The following is an 18,010-nucleotide window of genomic DNA, read 5'->3' on the forward strand; positions in this document are numbered from 1 at the left end:
TAACCCGGCTAGAACCCAACATGACAGTACGTGCAGCATGCATGATGTAATTGAAGGAGAATGGAGCGCAACTCTTGTGATCTGTGTTTTTAGCTGTATGTATGGCTTACAAAGACTCAACATAAATGACCACAGCATTACCCTTCATCTCAACCCCTAGATTTGGTGTTGGAAATAAAGACTGAGACTTCTGCTGGCCATTGGACCACAACTTGGTATCTCTCTGGTGCTCTGGAAAGTGTTAACATACAGAAGCTTGAGATCTGGCTCATCCATGAGGGTTTTTTTTTTTTTTTTTTTTTTTTTGTCACCCACACTTCACCTCTCTGAATGTGAGTATCATACTCTCCTGAAGATCAACTCTGGTTAACTGTGTCCTGGTCTGGTCTTGTGCTGGCCTTTGACTAAGTTTTGGGCAGTTTTTTTCCCCACTGTCCTGGAGAGAAGGTAGACGGAGACCATTTCTCCTTCAGTAAGAAAGGGTTGAGTGACCAGGGTCACCACAAACTTTGCAGAACCTCAGAGAGCGATCAAGGTTCTGCAAGATGGTGCATGATGGACTAAACCCAATGGACTTGTGTTATAGCGAGTAACTAAACAGTCAAGCAGATACATTAGACAGTGCACACCTTCCAAATCCACAGACTGATGAAACCACTGATGGAGAGTTTCCCAATTGGGTGAACTGCAATCTGAGGCTATAGTTGGCACTGAGTGCAGTGGGACAAGTGAGACAGTAAGCTGTGTAACAGTGTCACTGGCTACTGGAACTGCTGCTGACAGCCTGCCATCCCGGGGGGCAGCAGTGGTCATTTATGGGCCGGCGTGCATGAAGACAGGATATTGTGAGATGCATCACTGTGTTGGTGTTCACCTGTCCTGGCTGTATTCGGAGTTTCGCCTGAGCCACTGCAGCTTGCACATGGCTGGGCATAAATCTAATTGATGTGGAGGACTCATGGCTATTGGCTCTGCATTCTGGAATGCACTGATGCGTTATTGCACTTCACTTGTTGTCCACTCCTCAGCAGCCTTAAAGATGCACTGTGCAGCAACCTGTGGACAACTGAAGATAGGAGAAACCCCTGACAATCAAGATGGCCCAGATCCTCAGGACTGTGTCATCATGGCACCACTGTGATCAGGTCTAACCTTTAATTCTGTGCTATCTTTGCATTAAGAAAAAGAGAGGTCAGATCTGGCTTCACTGTCTTTCATTCCATTTGTTTAAAATGTAAACAAGGTAGCTATAGTAACCTTTTCACCATGTCAATGTTCTTTTTAGGCCTCTAATGAGCCATTATTTGATGCTTTTGTTGAAACTTTATTATTTCCATCAGGAGGATGTTTTTCAAAGCTGCATGGTTCTGACAGTGACTGGCAGACAGATTCAAGGGGAGGAGACTGGAACCAGACTACAAAACAGCAGGAATTAAAAAGCAAAAGTATTCACTACCAAGAAATCAACAGCCACAGTTCATCGCAGATCAACTGCCTGCAAGAAGACAATGGAAATGACCAGCCATGGTTCAGCTGGTAAGAAAAATTCATGATTTATACATTATTATAAAATGGAAATCTATAATGACTCACAACACAAGTTATTTTGTTAAAAAATGTTTCATTTTTATAGGTGGAATTAAACTCAAGAAGTTGCACAGTTATTTTTGCAGTTTTCTATTAGGAGGCTTTAAGTGACATCCATGAAAAATCAAAGATTTATTGCTCAAATAAGTAACTGAATTAATGAATAAATTAATTATACTTTTGAAAGCAAACACATTTTAAGTGTTCAAAGGTCCAATTTACCTTTGAACACGGAGCAGAAAGCTGTCGCCATTGTTTCTCCCTAAGTCCAATGGGTGGCTCAGATTGCTACAATTAATAGTAGCCACACAGACACCAGCTAGAAAGAAACAAACGCACCCAGTACAACACTTTCATTCTATTGGCTGAGAGGTTGCCGGGTGACTGTGCCAAAAGGTGTTTTCAAAAGCGAGCAGAGTGTGAGGGCAAGAAGTTATGAGTACAATCATTACAAGTTTTGAGAAGAAAGATATGAAGTCCTGTTTTCAGACAGAAAACTTGTGCTTTTGGATCATGGCAGAAAAAATTCCCCCATATAGCAGCTTCAAAACTGTGGAATGAACTGCACTTTTAACAATTAACAATGGAGAAGTTACTTTTTGTAAGTTCAAAAACACAATGACAAAAATTTCTCTTGCCCAAATGTCTGGAAAGCTGAGTTTTCCTTTGGAACCAATAGTTTCAGTTACACATCAGTCAGTGCTCTATATATGGGCATGAATGGAGGATATGTTACATTTTATCACAACATATCGTGTTTATTGCAATAATGAAAAAAATATTTTAAAATTAATCTTTCTTGGCAATAGATAGTGGGAGTATGTCTGATGTAAATGTTGCTCTGCTATCTCCTGAACTGCTGTGTTGTTTTCAGACCTCAGATTGGTGCTGGTGGGTCAGGAAAGAGTCGGGAAGAGCTCAGCAGGAAACACCATCCTGAGAAATAAGGAGTTTAACTCTGAAGACGGTCTCAAGCTGCTGACTCGAAGCAGTAAGAAGGCAGAAAATGAAGTTTTCTCTCGTAGAGTCTCTGTGATTGACACCCCTGGACTCTCCAGCTCTGTTCTTCCTCCAGACGAAGTGAAAGCTGAGATCCAGAGAGCTGTGGAGCTGAGCTCTCCTGGTCCTCATGTTTTTCTGCTCACCATCAAGCTGGGAAGATTCACTGAACAGGAAGAGCCAGGACTGGAGATGCTGCAGGAGATTCTGGGTCCAGAGGTTTCCAAGTTCACCATGATCCTGTTCACCCACACGGACCGACTGGAACAAACAGGCATTAATGTTGATCAGTTTGTACAAGAAGATGAAAACTTGCAGAAAATAGTGCAGAGCTGCAGTGGGATGTATCATGTGTTCAACAACAAGAAGATGGAAAACAGGAAGCAGGTCCAGGATCTGCTGGATAAAATAGATTCACTCTCAGACGGAGGACGTCGTTTTTATCAGAGGCAGATTTCTCTGATCACTTTCTGTAGATGGGCTCAGTCATGGTGGTCAGACTGGAGACTGAAACTTGGAGTTTGCTTTCTGTGCTGTTGGATATTGAGCAACATCTATAGTCGGTTGAGAAAAGAATAGAGGAAGTAAAAAATTACCGGAGGAAGAAAGTTTCATGGAAAATGTCAGTGTGAATAAAATGATCAATTATCCATTACAATCCAAACTTTTGTTGTAATTGGCTGGACTTAAAAATAATAAAACTGATTTAAATCAACTGGTTTGATTCTTTCTGGTTTATTGCAGCAGGGACTGGGTTTTGTTACATCAAGCAAACTGACCAAGAAGATCAGGGCTTAAAGATAATACAATATGAAATGAAACAGTTTCTCATCTAAATATAAGTGGTCTGAAGTTACATAACATAACTTCAGACCACTTCATCTCCATGAAGGAGGGTCAAATTTGAAAAGCTGCATTTAATTCTTAAAATAATAAAACAACTAGTCAGATATAGTCAGATATTTGTTTTTCAACAATTAAGGCTTTCTTTATTTAGATTAAAACCTATAACATTAAAATGTTAATTTAAAATTCTGAAAAATTATTGATCATATTTTGATTTACTAGTTAATTAAATGTAGATCTTAGAGATGTGATTAAAACTATGTTTTATTACAGAAAAATACATGGTTAAATATAATATTGAAAGCAAAAATAACCATTTAACTTTATCAAACGCTTTTTCAGTATCCAAAGGTACAATGGCTGGATCTTATTAAAGTCATTAAGTTCAGCAATCTGCCTACATTATGAGTGTCTATTTTTAATGAAACCAGTTTGATCTGGATAAATTAAGGATGAGATGACTTTTTCAATTCTGATTAGTGATCATTTTCATATCTGTATTTATTGAGAGCTGTCCATAGCTACAGGTGACCATAGGATCTTTGCCAGGTTTAAGAACTGTAATAGCAGCTGTATTTAAATTTTGAGGAATAAAACCAGTTTCTTTTATTTCTTGTATTAATTTGAGATATGCTGGATTAAGCATATCCAAAAATTTTTTTTATAGAATTCAGCTGGAAAACCGTTTGGTCCTGGTGCTTTATTGTTTGGCAAAAGGTGTTTTTTGAATTGATTAATGTTTCTGTTCATGGAGCTGCAAGCAGACCAATTTGTTCATCTGATTGATATTGTTTAAAAACAATCTTGGGAATCTGTCAAATGTGGTAGATTGTTTAAAAAAAGAGTTAATTTCTCCTTGGGAAGGATTATTTTCCTCAGAATACAATTTGGTATAAAAATCTAGAAAAACATCATTTATTTCTTCTAGCGACTGGGTCAGTTTCCCTGCTGAATCTTTAATAACAGAAATATTTTTTTTTCTTTCTTTGTTTTCAGTTGATTGGCCAAATATTTACCAGATTTATTAGTACAGTGACAGTTGTCTTAAGTTTCTGTAGTAAAAAATTAGCTCTCTCATTTATAATCCTATTTAGTTCATAACTTTACTGATGTACTTTCTCTTCAGTTTTTTCTGTTGAAAATTCTTATTTCCTCTAAATTCTTGATTTCTGTCTCTATCTGAGTTTTTTTTTCTCGTTCCTCCTTTTCTTATGGACTCCATAAGCTATGATTCTGCCTCCTGTGCAGTTTTCCCTGTTTCCCATATCAGTGATGCTGCAGTATTTGGTGACTCATTTATCTCCAGGAATGACGCCCATTCCTGATTCAGATATTTATCAAACTCTTGGTCTTCCAGTAGTGATGGATTATGGAGTGATTATTTCAGGGTTGATCTATAATTAGATCTTGTTTTCTTATCAGGTTTAATGGATTTAATACTGTATTAAAGTTCCCACCTGTTATTATTTGGGAGTCTGAAAATTCTGAAAATATTGTAAAGAAATTTTGAAAAAATAATTGACTATCTGTGTTTGGACCATAAACTTTGGCTTTTGTTAGTGTCTGATTGTACATAGATATATTAATTATTACCTTCAGGATCCACAATAGTTTTATGGTGTGTTACTTGTATATTTTTAGCAATCAAAATGTAAAGTCGTCTTTGTCTTGAATTATATTTTTAATAAAATACTTGGTTATACTGGGTTGTTTTTAGATCAATGTGATCTGTGTTTCCTGAAGGAGACAAATATCAGCATGTAGATCAGATAAATGTTCAAATATTTTCATATTTTTTTTACATGAACCTTAATATTCCAGCTAATAACATTAGATATTGCATTTTATAGTGATAAATTCAGTAAATATTAAGGGGAAAAAACAAACAGGAGAAAAAAACAAGCTAATAAATTTTAAATAAGCAGAAACATAATTAAACAAGATGGCATTATTTAAATAAAAACACAGCATGTTCAGGTTAGAGAAGCCTGGATGTGGCGTCTTTGTCTCGGTATAATCTGCCACTATTATCACGGCTTTCTTTCCTTCAGTCATCTTCAACTTTCTGATGGGAAAAAGTTTTTTCCTTCTTTCGTTTATTTCCTGTGGAAATTGTTCATTCAGTCCATAATTAATCCTCTCAGTTCTCTTCTTTGTTGCTGTGCCATTTGTTTATGTTTAAATCTTTCAAATTTGGGCCGTTGTTTGGTGGTTCTATTTGTTGTTGACTGAATTCCAGACAGTCATGCAAAGCCTGAAATTCGTTATGCAGTAATTCGATCAATGAACGTCTATTTTCGAATTCAGGCAGCTTTTGACGATAAGATGCCACTCACCTCTCGAGGCCTGGGATTGAATGACAATGTGGGTGAGTTATCCACACGGCGGGTTCTGTTAGAGGTTTCAGTTGGAGTGCTGTGTATTCATGGTGCAGATCCGAGTGAAGCAGTTGTCGATGTAATCCTCTAAGGCTCCCAGAACGTTAGAAAAGATTGAATCTGCTGCTCCACTTAAAGTCTCGTTTTCAACAACAATCTGGCCAGGATGCAAAAAAGTATCAAAACAGAAAAAACACACATAAGCACTGAGCTTTAATGTTTTTTCTAAGTTGTTCCAATTGTTGGACGCAGTGAAATGAAATGAGAATTGACCAAGTGGTGTATCAATATGTTTATGAAAGAATAGTAAATAATCTATATACAAAATCCATGAGGTGTATCAGCTACTGTGTGAGCTAAACTATAAAATGTATTCTAAGCTTTGTGCATGTGTGTTCTGGTTTCAGTATTCTTCATTAGGTATAAAAGCATTTAGTGAATATTTGTTGGCTATTTAAGCAAATTTGCATGAGAAATGACAATTGACAAAGTTTATATGTTGTGTTCTTTGGGTTATTTCATTCTGTGATCTACCTAATTTTCCCCCAGATCAATAAATCTAACCATGAAAAACATAATTCTGTATTTGACATCATTAAATTTATAAGTTTCTTCTTCCATTTGGCCAAAAAAGTCTTTCAGTTTATTGTTGTTTTCTAATTCTTCAACAGTTGAGAAGCCAGAGCTCAGGATCGTTCTTGTCGGGAAAACTGGAGTCGGAAAAAGTGCAGCAGGAAACACCATTTTAAGGAAGAGAGCTTTTGAGTCTAAACTCTTTCTTTCCTCTGTGACACAGGCCTGTCAGAAGGAAACCAGTGATTGTGGTGGCTTAAATCTGGCTGTTATTGATACTCCAGGTCTGTTTAAGACGGGTAAAAGTAATGAAGAGGTTGTGAAAGAGATCGCTGAAGGCATCAGCCTGGTGGCTCCTGGTCCTCATGTCTTCCTGATTGTGCTGCAGCTGAACAGATTCACAGAAGAAGAAAGAAAAACCTTGGAAATAATCCAGAAAATGTTTGGAGAAGAAGCAGCCAAATACACCATGGTGCTGTTTACCCATGGAGACGAGCTGAGAGAGGAACACATGACAATGGAAAACCTGTTGGAAACATCCGAGCCTCTAACAAACTTCATCAGTCAGTGCTCCATCTTGCAGACATTCGAAGATAAATATCATGTTTTTAACAACAAAGTTGAAGATCCTACTCAGGTCAGGAGACTGCTAAGGAAGATCAACAGGATGGTTCAGCGAAATGAAGAAAGTGGAGGAAGTTTCTACTCCAATGAGATGTTTGAAGAGGCACAGAGAGCCAAGGAACAAGAAGAGGAGCAACTGTTCCTAGAAAATCCAGACATTAACCCTCAAGATGCAAGAAGACAGGCAGAGAGTGACAACTCATTTATCCGTGCTGCTCTGAAGGCTGCTGGTGGAGCTGCTACTGGAGCCATTGCTGGAGTTGCTACTGGACTGGTTTTGAATACTACGACTGCTGGAGCTGTTATTGGGGGCAGGGAGGGAGGAGCTGTAGGAGCTGCAGTCGGAGGATCAGTGGGAGCAATGGTTGGAGCGGCACTAGCAGTGAAAGAGATGGCCTGCATTATACAGTGATGATGACGTGTCTGATGTTTGGTCTGCATCTTATTAAACCCTGATTTCATAATTAATGTAACATGTTCAGTTGTGTTTTGCAACATTAACAGCCTGAGTATTAGAGCGTGTGAAGCATAGGCGTGATCTCCATCATAGGACATGAACCTGCTCTTTTTCACATGCTTTATAATTAAATACATTGTTGTCATCTCTGTAATTTTTTCCCTTTTCTTTTTGAATTTGTAAAATGTCATTGTTAGTAGGATTTCCGGGGAGAACTATTTTTTCCGTAAGTGATAACTACAGAAATGTAAATCTAAAACTTTTATTCAGAGGAAGAATACAGCCGATTTAGATGAAGAAGCCATAAAAACCTGAGTAACATTAAATTAATACAAAGGTAGAATAGCCTTAGTTTTAGAATAAACATAAAATGTTCATTAATAAATTGCTTGATGAGAGAAATTAGATTTTTTAGTCACATGGAAGCAAAATTTCAGATCCAGTGGACTTTTTGTAGGCAAATGCTCAGGAACAAAACTAAAAACAATCCATATTTCCTGGTTTAATGTAGCAATACTTTATTAAAGGACTCCGGACCAAGATATCCACTGCAAGCCAAAGAAACGACAACAAAACATATGGAGCATCGTGCATGAAGAAAAGATCTGAAAATTGAGTGAATGTGTTCATTTTCATTAAACTTACTGACATGAAGGAAAATTACCACAAATAAAGTCACCACAGGGTAAGGTAAGGTAATTTTATTTATACAGCACATTTTCAGCAGGCATTTTACTAAAATATATGAATCCAGTCACATTCTGAAGTCCAGTATGAATAATTTCACAAAATTCAATTATGCAGTGTCGATCAGTTAAAAACATTGTGGCTTTCATCCTGAGTAGGTACATGGTAAGAGTGGAAGGAAAGACTAACATTGACCAAATATAAAGCTTTATTAGAACCAGGACTGATTGAGGAAACTCTGGTCCTCTTGTTTTTACTTAGAATCTGCTTGATGAAGTAAATCTTTGGCACATATGACAATAAGCTGTGATTAATGTCACATCTGAGGAAGCTGCACGGACCAAGAAAGATTCCTATTATGAGGACCGGGTCTCGTTTAATCAAGCACTTAATGAACTGACCAAGTGAAAAACGGACCAAATGACCCGGTTTGGAGGAATTTACACAACATAACTTCAGACGGCTCCATCTCTATGGGATCTACCTTCAATATTTAATTATTAATTCAAATCAGTAAAACACCTTGAACCAAAACCTAGAATGTTTAAGTTATTTTTAAATCCTGAAAATTTATTGATCATATTTTTATTTACTAGTAAATTAAATGTAGAGCTCAGAGATGCCATTGAAACTATATTTTATTACAATAAAAGAAAATATTAAATTGATAAACATTTGCAGACAGAATATAAGGTTGAGTCATTACAGCAGGAAAACTCTGGGAGGTTTTCCACATTTCAGACACAAGATCCTCTGAAAGTAGATTTTATTTACAATTTTGGAAGGTTTCATAAAAATTGTCTGTAGTTTAGTCTCAACACAGTTTTTAAGTTTTTATAACTGACATATCAGAAATGTAGTTTTTTTAATAAAATGCAGTGGCAAGGAGGCGTCGGCAGGTGGTGCTATTTAACCATTCAGTCACACATTTGACAAGGGAACTTTTACGCATATTTACAATTTAATTAAAATATATCTGTAATGCTCAAATTGACAACATATGCCATATTTACAAGAACCGACCCTTACAAAGGCAAATTAAATTAATTTACACGCTTTCCTGTTATTGGTGTCCAGTTTAATCAAATTTTGTGTTTCAAAGACATTTGGCTGTTTGTCTTGTCTGAAACTAAAAGTAGAAAATTAAAAGTTATGCAGATTCTATATCTTCATTCATTTTAGACAAAGGTTTGTACCTTTGTCCATCAGCCACTGGGTGGAAGGCCACAAGTCCATCAGGGATACAGAGACACAGGAAAAAGATGGTGGTTGTTTTTCCTGACAGTTTTACAGACATCTGACCGTCTGTAAAACATTCCTCCACAATCTACTATCAGAGTCTGCATCAGAAAGATGAACATCAGCCTTAAGAACTTCTGAATAATGAAAACTTGATGAAGTTCATACAAAAAAAACTGTCTGCTGAGGGAAAAAGATCGGTTCTGATACCAAACAGACACAACAAGCTAAGATGGTTGCCTTTGTTATAGATTCTGTCTTTTCCTCTATCTCTTTTAGCGTCTTTTATCTGCTTACATGCACATGCTGCAGCTTACATCACCATGTTTATGTGCCGGCAGACAAACGTAAACAGACTGAAACTGATTAGACTACCCTTTAGGCAGGGTACAGATTGCATAGAAGAATAAAAGCTAAACTCGCGCCACAATCCTTGCCTCACTTGGTTCAGTCCCTGATACTCTGCCCCAATGCCAATATACTTAAAATACATTCTAAGTATATTTAAAATGTATTTCAATCACAAAAATAGTACACTCAAAACATATTAATCAAGCATGTTTTTATTTTATAAAAAGAAATATACTTAAAATATACTAAGTGTAACTTAAATTGTTCCAAAAAGTATGTTGAAGTATGCTTAGTACACTTTAAATTGTGCTTTAATACAATTTAAATACTATTAAAATACACTAAGCATAAAAATTAGTTGTTCCAAAATAGCACATGTTAAGTTAACTAATCCTAAGAGAACTTGATGTATAGTCAAGTACGGTCTGACTTAATGTATGCTTAAGTAAACTAAAACGTAACATACTTAGTATACTTATTTTTCACCAGGGCAGGACACACTGTCCTCCATGTTTTAGATGTTTCCCACTTCTCTTCTTTCCACTTGCACTAAAAAAAGGTGCACCAACAAGTTTCCTTTTCAGCTCCTGAATGCTTTTCAACTGATCTGCCAGCTAATTTGCCTAATAGAATCACGTGCAAGGTGCCCTGCAGCCCATGTTGTCATTTCAACAAATGAGATACCCATAATAACAATCCCTTGATACTTTCAGATAGCATCATGCTACTTTTTCCCTTTTATTTCTGGAACAAAGAGATAAGATGCATCCAATAAGGGCAGGACTCTTGTCATTAGCATCTGTCAAAGCTGTTTTAAAATATCAATAAGCGCTTTCAGGCATTTGGAAATTGTATCCATGGATGAACCAGCTCAAAACTTCTACTTCTCCTGTCATTTTTGCAAAATTACAGGTCAATCTCTTCTCTTCCACTCATCAGCAAAGTTATTGTAAAGCTGCAGTTCAATACCTTGACAATCACCAGATGCTTTGACATGTTTAAGTGTTTCTACCACTTAAGTCTTATTGTTAGTTTGTGGAAGAACCTCAATGCTTTGAGATGAACACTTGTGATAATCTAAATGTGCAGCTTTGTATACTGAACCTTTGGGAGCTTTTATCGCAGAGTGAACCACAGGACTCTGCATGCTGTTAAAATGCTCACCTGTGGGTGACAGAGACTCTTTAGAGCCCATACAACTTAAACTTCCTGCATAAGAAAGCTCTCAAAACTCCTGCCCTCATCAGAAAGTCATGGAGAGGCGCGAAAAATGGTAAAACCACTCATTTACATGAACTACAGCAACTGTAGGAGCTCTGCTATCGCTTGACCCAACAGCTCAGTCATGATGAGAACCTTTTCCTTTCCATCTTGAGAAGACTCAAAAAGAGTGAAGTATGCGATCATCATTCTGATGTACCATGGCTTCTTTAGCTTGGGGATCTTCTAAGGAATCTGTAAGGAGCAACTGAAAGACATTCTGTCCTCCGTCTGACCACACCACCAACAATGACGGACATGGAGCTGTACCACTCTGTCCCATCGCTAGCAGAGTTCAAAAACCAGAGGAGAGAGGTTGGCTCTGCCTGCCTAATCACGCCATCTTTAGTTATTTCAAGAAGTCAAGAAGGTTCCTTATGCTGGATCAGCTTGTTGGATTAGATCCTCTCCACCGATGTCAGTCAGACGTGGATCAGCATCTGCTGTAATTTCTGGTGGAGTCATCACAACCTTCAGCACAACCAGCTCTGTACCAAACAATACTAGTCAAATCTGGCAGCTGTGCTACCCTGAAGGTCCAAATTTGATTCTTTTCACATGACCAAAGGAGAAAATTAGTCCATTGCTTACCAGGAAAATAATCATAGCATTGTTGTTTCATGGCCCATTTTAATTCTAGAAAACTCTAAATTGATGGATCTGTAACTGGGCATGTTTCTTTCTGCAGCCCAGGACTGGGATAAGTAACAGCTCAGGCTTCGCTGTCTTGTTTCTGGTACACTGCAAAAACACTGTAGCTGATATGAATCTTTAAGATGAACAGCAGAGATAATATCATATGCAAAAACTGTTTCACTGAACAGTTTCTTTTCACTTCCTGAAAGTTTTACATATCATCCGTATGAGATAGGTGACTAGCCTGAGTGGGTAGTGTATAGAAACACAAAGTATCATTCCATCTATCCATCCATCCATCCATCCATCCATGCGGGGTCACCCTGCACAGGTCGCCAGTCTGTTACAGATAATAGCATTCCAGTTCATGCAACATGTTCCAGTAAAAGGGCTTTTTATTTAATATAAATACTTTAATTTTTGAATGTGAATGACTGATGTGGTTGTAAATCATTTTTGATGGCCAGTAAGGGGATTGAAAAGTGCTACATGAGTCTGATGTAATTTAATTTCATAAATAAATATTTATGTAACTTTTTGTTAGGTTGATTGGTCTGTATAAATTCTCACTAGGTGTTGCATGTGTGTGTGTGTGTGTGTGTGTGTGTGTGTGTGTGTGCATGGTTGTTTGTCCTGTCTGTCTCTGTGTTGCCCTGCGATGAACTGCTGACCTTTCCTCTCGCCAATTGACAGCCGGAGACGGTCCTGCTGTTATCACAGATATATTTTACGCAAATTATACATGGAAACTAAAAAGAAAACTGTGGTCATAACATGACACCAGACTTCACCACCAAGACTTAAAGGTTTTTAGGAGGGCTAGAGTTTGCTTTTTTGGTTAGAGACTTTGTATTCACACCTTTCCAAGCAAACTGGCCTTTCTAGAGTAACAAGCTCCAGTTTGATTAAAGTGGACTGAACATCCCTGTTGAGTCCAACTAAAAACCAAACAATGAGTGGATCATTACAGCTTTCCTGGATGTTTCCTGCTCACCAGCTGCTCCATGTTCCTTCCCAGCCTGATGTCTGGTCTTTATTGTAGAGATGCCTGCAGGTTTTCATCACTTCATCCCAGTTGTTCTGGTTCTGTTCTGTTTCTGTCCGCACCAGAAGCTGCTGCTGCTATGCTCTGCTTCACTTGTTAAGGTTCCTCTCGTCACACAACAGATAGAGTTTAATTTATTCACATAAACACAAAAGACCAACTTCCTGTTTGTCAGCAGCTGCTGCTTTAGTTTTACATCATAAGGTTTCAAGTGAGTGCAGTGTGATTTTCTCCTGAATTATTGAATCTGGGTGTCCACAGAAACATTGTGAAGCATCCAATAACTTTGTCAAGACATAATTGATGCTGATGTTGTCCAGTGAAAATCCCAAAACTCTGAAAGTCCTTCAGAAACCCTGGAGAAACTTCAGATTTCTTTAGAGTAAATTAAAGAGTTTACTGATATCACACTAGGGCTGCAAATAACGATTATTTCAATTAACTGGAAAAAAATTGGCTCATTCTGCAAAGTTTTTGTTTAACCACTTAAGTCTTATTTTATACAACATTAACGCACAATAAAAGATATAAATAAAAAAATGTTGCTTGATCTTTTACTTCACGAGATGCATCTGTAGCTAAAACAAACATTTAATATTTTGTGAAACGCTCAGTCCTTTCTGTCATGATCGGTGTAGTTGGTGGTGGTGAGGAAGACGCAGGTGGACCCAGGATGTAGATGAATGAGATGGTTTTAATTAAGATAACGCTCGGAGTAGTCCAGGTACAGACAGCACGGCAGACAGACTAGCGCACAGCTAAAATGCCGGTAGCAACAGATTAACGGAACTAACATGCAAGCAAAACACAATCCAGGACTTAGCAGTACGACCGGAGAGCAATACAGCGTGTGACCGACAAAGACAAGGACCCGACGAAGAACACAGACAACAGGTGGGTTTAAATACACACGGGGTAATTAAGGGAATGAGACACACCTGGGAAACAATCAACGGGGAAGACGCAGAGACAGACTCACAGGGAACAGGACTACACAGAAAAACTCAAAAATAAACACACAGAAACACGGATCGTAACACTTTCTGCTTGATTTAATGCAGTGTTGGGGCGATCAGTTGATTATCTTTTGAATTAATTGCTTTCTGGGAGATTTTATTTACATAATTTAGCCAGGTGAAGCTAAAAATGCCACTTGAGGAGTTCTGGGTAGAACATAATTACAGGACAAGGTTTTTTTTTTCTAGTTTGAATGTAAAATGTGAACAGTTTTTGTACAGTTTTGGCTTCATATCTGCTCTGAATATGTTCTTTTAGCAAATAGACTTTTTAGAGTTTGTAGCGATTAATTGATTGCTAAAATAGTTTATGATTATTTCAATAATTGGTTCACCACAATTAATACTTTTAATCATTTCAGCTCCATATAATACCTTTCAAAACTTTACGTGGTAAGAAAAAAGGCTAAAACCACCGACTTTAAACATCACAATATGCATATGTGGATTTAAATGAGTTTAGGGCCGTTTGGATTACAAAAAGAAAAGTATGGAAAAATTTGAGACATAAAGATGATAAGATCTTTCCTGTTTGTTCCTCAGGAAGCAGTCAGGTTATCTGTTCTCCATACGTTTCATCCTCTGGGTTTTTCTTCAATGTTATCAGTTCAGACTTTGATCTTTCTATGTGCATTGTTTGTTTTTTTGTTTTTGTTTTCATGTCAGTGATTTAAAGGTCCTGCAGCAAAAGAGCTGATCTCAGGTTCACGTTCCAAACACTTCTGCATGTTTGGTTATCAGATTAAAAACATTTGTATCAACAGTGGATCTGACCAGAGAACTACACCCATGTGACTTCTTCTTCTTCTTCTTCTTTTTCTTCTTCTTCTTCTTCTTCTTCTTCTTCTTCACATAAATACCTTTAAATCTGATGTGATTTTAATAAAATGACTAGTTTTGTTGTGTTTATTTCAGTTGCTGAATAGGGACACTGCACATTATTATAACGCTTGAACAACACAAATATAAACACACAAAGTCTGATTTTTATTGCTTGTTCTCCTGCCAGAACACACAGAGTAAATAACCTAATATTAAAAAAAAATCTCTCTAAAAAAACACTAAAAAGTAATCCATTGTACAAAAATACGTTGTACAGGACAAGTTGTGCAATGTTTCAACTTGATTATCAACACATATAGAGCAGTATGAGATTTTTTCCTTTAATGTTCTGAAAGAACCACCTGATGGAGCTCAGGAACTGTTTTATCTCCAGGTTCTTGGAAGCAGCTTCAGTGATCAGAGCAGGAAAACCTGTGAGCTGATACAGAACCTGCATCACTGTAACTACTTGCTTTGTTTTTTATTTATTCCTGTGGTTAAATAAAGTTTTTTTTAGTAGAAAAAAATATTTATTGTCTTCTAAAATGAGAGAAAAGTGTCGTTGACTTTGTCTCCTGATCATAAACCAACATCTGCCTTTAATTGACCTTTTGTTTGAAATGTACAGAGACCAACAGGTTTCTGTGGGTTAAAACCTCCTGTAGTTGATGACAGATCTCAGGACAAAAGTTTTCTTCATATGGAACATATCATGGGAGGGGATCAGGGCCAGGATATTATATAAGAACAGAGACGGAAGTCAAAATGTGCATCAGCAACGGATCAGCAGCGGCTCTATATCACCTCCACCTGCTGAAAGGAAGATGTCCAAAACAAAAGGTGAGTTAGAAACTAAGTGAGTGAGGTGAGTTAAAACTCCTTCCTTATTCACTTTGGATAAAAAAAACAGGTGAAAACTTTGGTAGCAGTTTTGTTATTTTCTATCGAAATTAATAAAAAAACTGAATATTTGATCTACTTGTATTTGTAAGAATAAAGAGGAAACAATTTAACTTCAATCATGGCTAATTTATAATATTGGAAACAATAAAGCACTGCGGTAAAAACAAAAAAAAGGTGATAGTAATTTGATCCCATCATTTATTTTTTCTTCTACAAGCTTCTTCTGGGTCAGGTTCACAGGACGCTGGCGAGGCTAAGAAGAAAAAATGTGATCGGAAAACAGGTGAGATCAAATCTGTCTGATTTATTTTCTGATATGTTTGATCAATGTTTATGTCAAAACAAAGAAATGTTCACCTATGGTTTGGTTCTGATATAGAAATATGTGCATACACGGCTGCATTTGATGTAATATGCACAATCAGAAACTATTTTTCTCACTATCTGAATTTAAATCAGACTGATAAGACTACTTTTTTGTTTTTGCTTGGTTAGAATTACCAAAACTAACTAAATGTCAGAAAATTTGGCTAGAACATTTTTTAGAATTTTTTTGTGACTTTTCTTGAATTCAAAAGTTTACATACATTTCACCAGTAAACTGTTTGTCTTGGGCCAAATATCTGGTTTCAAGTGTAGAAGCTACATATGATTTTATAAAACATACTTTTCATTCCATTAATGTTTAATTTCCATATTCACATATTATTTGTGATTGATTTCTTCCAGGTTCAGATCCAGAAGAATGTGACGTTACCATTCTGCTCATTGGTAAAACTGGAACTGGCAAGAGCTCTGCAGGAAACGTCATTATAAACGCTAATCACTTTGCAGTTGGGCAGAACACGCTGGTGTGTGAGAAGGGATTTCATAACTTCCCTGATGGCCGTAGACTGGTAGTGATTGATACTCCAGGTCTGTTTGACACCAAATTGACCCCTCAGGAGATGAAGAGACAGCTGGCTAGGTGTCTCTCATTGTGTGCTCCTGGTCCTCATGTGTTCCTGATTGTGATCGAGTCAACAAGTTTCTCACAAAAAGAAGAAGACTTGGTGGAAATCATCAGGAAGATTTTTGGAGAAAGAGCACCTAGATATGCCATGCTCTTGTTCACTCATGGAGATCAAATGCCTATAGGTCCAAACGGACAACCAATTCTGCATCTTACCCCACCTTTAAATGATTTTGTCAGCGAATGTCGGGGAGGTTATCATATTTTTAACAACAATATTGGGAACAGAACTCAAGTTAAAGAGCTGGTGGAGAAGATTGACAGTATGGTTCAGAGAAATGGAGGCAGCCGCTTCACAAATGATTTGTTCAGAGAAGCCCAGAGAGCCATTAGAGAGGAGGCTGGAGGAAATAGAGGTCCAGCAGAGAGAAACAACTCGCTTATTCGAGCTGTTGACCAAGCTGCCATTGCTGAAGCTGCAGCTGAGGTGGGAGAGGCAGTGAATAGAGGCAGGTCAGTGAGAGACAACTGGTGCGTAATCATCTGATTAAAAACACTGCAAATAACCACAATGAGGATGAAAGACCCCATTTAACCATCTGACATAATTAGTTGTTAATGAATAGTTATTAATCATATATGAATGTGATTTGTTATTTGAAGACAATGATTAACAACTGCATGTTTCTGATTTGCATATTTTAATTTAGCGAATAAATTTGTTTTTTTTATTTATTTATTTTAGTTTGTTGTCAAAAATGAATTCAAAAGATGTTTTTAATTACTAATAACTACAAAGTTATTTGGATTATGTTCTTTACCTTGTGTTCATAATAAATATTTAAGCACTTCATTCAGTTCTGTGATTTTTTTTATTTATTTTTATTCAGTTTTTATTTTGTACAAGCATAAAAGCCAACAATTCACACTAGAGTGAAACAGAATGTTAGTGTTTTCATAATCCCTGATATCCTTTTGTTTTAGATGTTTTATTCCATCACCCAGCCAGTTTCATTCATTCATTCATTCATTCATTCATTCATTCATTCATTCATTCATTCATTCATTCATTCATTCATTCATTCATTCATTCGTTCATTTATATACTGTTTTTACAAATATTTCCAAACATTGTATATTATGGGAGGTAAAGATACAAAAAGTACACTGTCATGAAGAAACAGCTACAGAAATAAAGGATGTGGAATAAAAGACTTTAATGACAAGCTGAACTGAATTTTCAGATACGGACTGAACATCAGAACTAAAGCTGACAGAAAAACAGACCCTAGGAACTGAATGAATCAGCAACAGGGTAATTAAGGCTAATTAAGTGGATAAGGAGCAGCTGGGATTAATCACTGGGGAAGAAGTGGGCATACAAGGGCAAACACAATTGTGGAAAACATGATTCATGTTGATCTGTGAATCAACAGAAATGCTCAAAGAATATGACAATCATAAAAAATACAAATGGACAATCTGGGAAGGCAAACATTAAGAGGAAATCAACAAGAATATAATCTAAACACAAACAATCCTGGGATTGTGATTAAAAACATACTGAAACATAATTCTATTAAGATTTATCAAAAAGATTTTGGTTTTTTTATGTTTAGTCATATCATTAAAAAC

General features: G+C 36.9%; 3 protein-coding genes across 4 annotated transcripts; all 3 read left to right on the forward strand.

Annotated features, from left to right (window-relative positions):
- Positions 1-68: 68 nt before the first annotated feature.
- On the forward strand, positions 69-3,299 carry LOC106954157 (GTPase IMAP family member 2-like). 2 transcript variants are annotated; one of them, XM_015043435.1, is made up of 3 exons: positions 69-332; positions 1,341-1,536; positions 2,462-3,299. In XM_015043435.1, the coding sequence occupies exons 2-3, from the start codon at positions 1,509-1,511 to the stop codon at positions 3,163-3,165; spliced, it is 732 nt and encodes a 243-aa protein (XP_014898921.1). In that variant the 5' UTR covers positions 69-332; positions 1,341-1,508; the 3' UTR covers positions 3,166-3,299. The 2 variants fall into 2 exon arrangements, with proteins under 2 accessions (XP_014898921.1, XP_014898923.1); XM_015043437.1 differs by lacking the exon at positions 69-332 and adding an exon at positions 365-1,145.
- Positions 3,300-4,848: 1,549 nt separating this feature from the next.
- On the forward strand, positions 4,849-7,618 carry LOC106954156 (GTPase IMAP family member 4-like). The gene is made up of 2 exons (XM_015043434.1): positions 4,849-5,805; positions 6,484-7,618. Exons 1-2 carry the CDS (start codon positions 5,716-5,718, stop codon positions 7,417-7,419), a joined length of 1,026 nt encoding a protein of 341 aa, XP_014898920.1. The 5' UTR covers positions 4,849-5,715; the 3' UTR covers positions 7,420-7,618.
- Positions 7,619-15,292: 7,674 nt separating this feature from the next.
- LOC106954162 (GTPase IMAP family member 4-like) lies at positions 15,293-17,227 on the forward strand. The gene is made up of 3 exons (XM_015043444.1): positions 15,293-15,360; positions 15,641-15,706; positions 16,153-17,227. The coding sequence occupies exons 1-3, from the start codon at positions 15,345-15,347 to the stop codon at positions 16,920-16,922; spliced, it is 852 nt and encodes a 283-aa protein (XP_014898930.1). The 5' UTR covers positions 15,293-15,344; the 3' UTR covers positions 16,923-17,227.
- Positions 17,228-18,010: the final 783 nt, after the last annotated feature.

Source organism: Poecilia latipinna, unplaced genomic scaffold (assembly GCF_001443285.1).
Source record: "Poecilia latipinna isolate Pla-1442-1.1 unplaced genomic scaffold, P_latipinna-1.0 Scaffold633, whole genome shotgun sequence".
Classification (NCBI taxonomy): domain Eukaryota; kingdom Metazoa; phylum Chordata; class Actinopteri; order Cyprinodontiformes; family Poeciliidae; genus Poecilia; species Poecilia latipinna.

What these genes read in the sequence shown, in the direction of transcription:
- LOC106954156 (XM_015043434.1), top strand. Translation starts at nt 5,716, where the DNA reads ATGAACGTCTATTTTCGAATTCAGGCAGCTTTTGACGATAAGATGCCA. An exon ending in TGAATGACAATGTGGGTGAG is followed by an intron (nt 5,806 to 6,483) that starts TTATCCACACGG and finishes TCTTCAACAGTT; the next exon opens with GAGAAGCCAGAGCTCAGGAT.
- LOC106954162 (XM_015043444.1), top strand. An exon ending in AAAATGTGATCGGAAAACAG is followed by an intron (nt 15,707 to 16,152) that starts GTGAGATCAAAT and finishes GATTTCTTCCAG; the next exon opens with GTTCAGATCCAGAAGAATGT.
- LOC106954157 (XM_015043435.1), top strand. Translation starts at nt 1,509, where the DNA reads ATGGAAATGACCAGCCATGGTTCAGCTG. An exon ending in GACCAGCCATGGTTCAGCTG is followed by an intron (nt 1,537 to 2,461) that starts GTAAGAAAAATT and finishes TGTTGTTTTCAG; the next exon opens with ACCTCAGATTGGTGCTGGTG.